Source organism: Salvelinus sp. IW2-2015, unplaced genomic scaffold (genome assembly GCF_002910315.2).
Source record: "Salvelinus sp. IW2-2015 unplaced genomic scaffold, ASM291031v2 Un_scaffold2449, whole genome shotgun sequence".
Taxonomy (NCBI): Eukaryota; Metazoa; Chordata; class Actinopteri; order Salmoniformes; family Salmonidae; genus Salvelinus; species Salvelinus sp. IW2-2015.
Window position 1 is genome coordinate 53,153 of NW_019943770.1, and position 4,818 is coordinate 57,970.

Consider the following 4,818-nt stretch of genomic DNA (forward strand, 5'->3'; position numbering starts at 1 on the left):
GTCTCATGTCTCTAGTCCTCCAGGTGTCTGTCAGTCCATTACTCTGTCTTCATGTCTCTAGTCCTCAGGTGTCTGTCAGTCATTACTCTGTCTCATGTCTAGTCCCTCCAGGTGTCTGTCAGTCATTACTCTGTCTCATGTCTCTAGCCTCCAGGTGTCTGTCAGTCATTACCTGTCTCATGTCTCTAGTCCTCCAGGTGTCTGTCAGTCATTTACTCTGTCTCATGTCTCTAGTCCTCCAGGTGTCTGTCAGTCATTACTCTGTCTCATGCTCTAGTCCTCCAGGTGTCTGTCAGTCATTACTGCTGTCTCATGTTCTAGTCCTCAGGCAGGTGTCTGTCAGTCATTACTCTGTCTCATGTCTCTAGTCCTCCAGCCAGGTGTCTGTTCAGTCATTACTCTGTCTCATGTCTCTAGTCCTCGGCCAGGTGTCTGTCAGTCATTACTCTGTCTCATGTCTCTAGTCCTCCAGGTGTCTGTCAGTCATTACTCTGTCTCATTGTCTCTAGTCCTCCAGGTGTCTGTCAGTCAATACTCTTTCTCATGTCTCTAGTCCTCCAGGTGTCTGTCAGTCATTACTCTGTCTCATGTCTCTAGTCCTCCAGGTGTCTGTCAGTCATTACTCTGTCTCATGTCTTCTAGTCCTTCGGCGCAGGTGTCTGTCAGTCATTACTCTGTCTCATGTCTCTAGTCCTCCGCCAGGTGTCTGTCAGTCATTACTCTGTCTCATGTCTCTAGTCCTCCAGGGCCAGGTGTCTGTCAGTCATTACTCTGTCTCATGTCTCTAGTCCTCCACCAGGTGTCTGTCTTGCAGTGTTCATTCGTTCCCTTGTAGTTCATGGCATCAATAAGGTTCATGACCTATTCAGTGAAACATACCAGTACAAGTATCATTGAGTGAGTATACGGCCTTCCTCCCAACTTTGACACGCTATTTCCTATATAGTGCCACTACTGTAATAACTTATTTCCTATATTCAGGGCAGTCCAACATCTTCCTGGAGATCTACTGTCTGTAGGTTTACACAGTCCCAACCCTCTTCCGGAGATCTACTTCCTGTAGGTTTTACAGTACCAACCCTCTTCCTGGAGACTCTACTGTCATTGTAGGTTTTACAGTCCAACCCTCTTCTGGAGATCTACATGTCCTGTAGGTTATCGTCCAACTCTTCCTGGTAGATCTACCGCCTGTAGATTATCAGTCCAACCCTCTTACCTGGAGATTACTGTCCTGTAGGTTATCAGTCCAACCCTCTTCTGGAGATCTACTGTCCCTGTAGGTTTACAGTCCAACCCTCTTCCTGGAAGATCTACTGTCCGTGTAGGTTTACAGTCCAACCTCTTCCTGGAGATCTACTGTCAGTGTAGTTTACAGTCCAACCCTCTTCCTGGAGATCTATGTCCTGTAGGTTATCAGTCCACCCTCTTCTGAGATCTACCGTCCTGTAGATTATCAGCCAACCCTCTATCCTGAGATCTACTGTCCTGTAAGGTTTATTCCATCCAACCCTCTTCCTGGAGATTCTACTGTCCTGTACGGTTATCAGTCCAACCCTCTTCCTGGAGATCTAACTTGTCCTGTAGGTTATCAGGTCCCAACCCTCTTCCTTGGAGATCTACTGTCCTGTAGGTTACCAGTCCAACCCATAATTTAACACACCGATATTTTACTTAGTTAAGCTGCTCAACAAGACCTTTAACTAGCTAAATTAGGGTGACTGGAAAACCTACAGGACAGTAATCTCCAGGAAGAGGGTTGAACTGAACAACCTACAGGACAGTAATTCAGGAATGAGGGTTGGACTGAAAACTACAGGACAGTAGATTCCAGGAAGAGGGTTGGGACTGAAAACCTACAGGACAGTAGATCTCCAGGAAGAGGGTTGGACTGATAACCTACAAGGACAGTAGATCTCCAGGAACGAGGGTTGGACTGAAACCTATAGGACGGTAGATCTCCAGGAAGAGGTTGGACTGCCCTGCCCTATATAGTGCACCACAGCCCAGTTGGCCCTGGTCAAAAGTAGTGCACTATATAGGGAGTATTGTATCATTTGGGACTCATAATAGTCCAGTACTGTAGGACTGACTAGCACAGGTGTCCCTGGCCCCTCCCCCAGGCCCTATACTAACATTAACCGTTAACCCCTAGACTGCTGGGGACCTCCAGTATGACTTCTACAGCTGTTATAGGCCCTGTACTAACCCTGACCTTTAACCCCCAGACTGCTGGAGTACCTCCAGGCCATGAGGAACTACTTCCTGTTGGAGCAGGGGACACATGTATACTTCTATACAGCCATCTTTGATAAGTCCTGGAAGAAGGAGAGCTGGCAGCAGCTGCGTTCCTCAACGTTCAACTGCAGGAAGCTGTGGGACAGCAGGCAGCTGACCAGAAAGATTCATGGCCACCTGAGTTCATTGGTATCTGACTGTATTAACACCCCATGCTACTGCCCACTGATGGGCTCTCATTGGTTACACCCCACACTGACTGGGCTGTCATTGTTACACCCCACACTGACTGGGCTCTCATTGGTTACACCCCACACTGACTGGGCTGTATTGTTACACCCCACACTGACTGCGGCTCTCATTGGTTACACCCCACACTGACTGGGCTCTCATTGGTTACACCCCACACTGACTGGGGCCTGTGTCATGGTTCACCCCACACTGACTGGGCTGTCATCGGTTACACCCCCACACTGACTGGGCTCTTCATGGTTACACCCCACACTGACTGGGCTCTCATTGGTTACACCCCACACTGACTGGGCTGTCATTGGTTACACCCCACACTGACTGGGCTGTCATTGGTTACCACCCACACTGACTGGGCTCTCATTGGTTACACCCCACACTAGACTGGGCGGGTGTCATTGGTTACATCCACACTGACTGGGACTGTCATTGGTTACACGCCCACCACTGACTGGCTCTCATTGGTTACTACACCCACACTGACTGGGCTCGCATGGTTACAACCCCACACTGACTGCGGCTCTCATTTCATTGGTTACACCCCACACTGACTGGGCTCTCATTGGTTACACCCCAACACTGACTGGGCTGTCATTGGTTACACCCCACACTGACTGGGCTCTCATTGGTTACACCCCAACACTGACTGGGCTCTCATTGGTTACACCCCAACACTGACTGGGCTGTCATTGGTTAGGGTTTGCTATGTTTTTGAGAGATTTCAGTGAGTTGATAGGCTAACTAATCACACAGGATGTACATGAAATATCAACAGTAGTGGTAGGCTAATAGTTGTGATGTTTTTTCCATTTTGATGGCATTGAATTTATTGTCCCAATAAAGTAAATGTATGTTTTCCAGGTTGTCCATCTTCCTGGAGACGATTGACCCAGTCAGAAAGAAACAGCCGATTAATAATCTGGATGGTTTGACCCTCAGTTACAAGGTGAGCCTCCTACCAACCTTATCCACATTACTGATAACAGGTTCGCTGCACATCCGACTTTTTCCTGACCATTTTCTCTGCTGGATTAAAGGTCCCGAAGCTTCTTCGCAATGTGCGGATCATGTTCTGTGTTTCTTTACCTCTATTTTAGACACACGTTTCTGTGGTGTCCTTCCCTTCACGTTTCTGTGGTGTCCTTCCCTTCACGTTTCTGTGGTCTCCTTCCCTTCACGTTTCTGTGGTCTCCTTCCCTTCACGTTTCTGTGGTGTCCTTCCCTTCACGMTTCTCACTGTCATTCGGGAAAGTTTTACAGTTTAAAATGTATTTTCCAATTTTTTTTTAGTTGGGGTATTTTCTTTAAACTGCATTGTTGGTTAACCTCTCTAGGGTACGTGAGACGGTAGCGTCCCACCTCGTCAACAGCCAGTGAAACTGCAGGGCGCCAAATTCAAAACAACAGAAATCCCATAATTAAAATTCCTCAAACATACAAGTATTTCACACCATTTTAAAGATACACTTGCCTAGTATCTGGCGCTGTGGAGTTTCGGCTACACGATAACGTAACGTTATACAATGCTATTATATTGGGTTCTGTTATGTGGAACACGATCGGTATGTGATCTGACTTGATTAAAAGGAGCACCGTTCATTGGCCAGAGCAGCCTYTTCTCCACGAGTAGAGCAGAGACGGTGTACAGAAGCTTCTGGATCTTTAGTCTTGTGGGAAAGACCAGGGGAAAGATGACTCAGCAGCCACACTATACTCTGCAGTGTACTTCTCCAAACGGCACCCTATTCCCTATATAGTGCACTACTTATGGGCCCTGGTCCAAATCCCTATTTTCAAGTTAATTTGATCATTTGTAGGTATCAGAAAACCGAGGAATATGGGACTTAGTGCACTAAACAGTTCAGAGTGCCATTTGGGATTAATTCTATGTTGTGTGTTGTCCTGAAGGTGCCCTGGCCTGTTGACATCGTGGTCAGCTCAGAGTGTCAGAGGATCTACAACCAGGTGTTCCTGCTGCTGCTGCAGATCAAATGGGCAAAATACAGTCTGGACACGCTGGCATTCAGTGGTAGGTCTAGTATGACTCTGTTTCTGTCGTTCTCCCCCTCTTCTCTCTCTCTCCTCTCCTCTCTCCCCCTCTCTCTCTTGCTACAGACGTTAGTGCTACGGGGCGATGGTCATTTCATGGCTACAGACGTATAGTGCTACGGGGCGATGGTCATTTCATGGCTACAGACGTTAGTGCTACGGGGCGATGGTCATTTCATGGCTACAGACGTTAGTGCTACGGGGCGATGGTCATTTCATGGCTACAGACGTTAGTGCTACGGGGCGATGGTCATTTCATGGCTTACAGAACGTTAGTGTACGGGT

The 4,818-nt window shown here is 47.7% G+C and overlaps 1 protein-coding gene across 1 annotated transcript in view; it reads left to right on the forward strand.

Annotated features, from left to right (window-relative positions):
• tubgcp5 (tubulin gamma complex component 5) overlaps positions 1-4,818 on the forward strand; it is a 69,721-nt gene that overhangs the window by 29,677 nt on the left and 35,226 nt on the right. Inside the window, 4 exon segments of the mRNA XM_070440348.1 lie at positions 2,226-2,341; positions 2,344-2,398; positions 3,340-3,430; positions 4,393-4,513. Coding sequence (XP_070296449.1) covers positions 2,226-2,341; positions 2,344-2,398; positions 3,340-3,430; positions 4,393-4,513 — 383 coding nt within the window.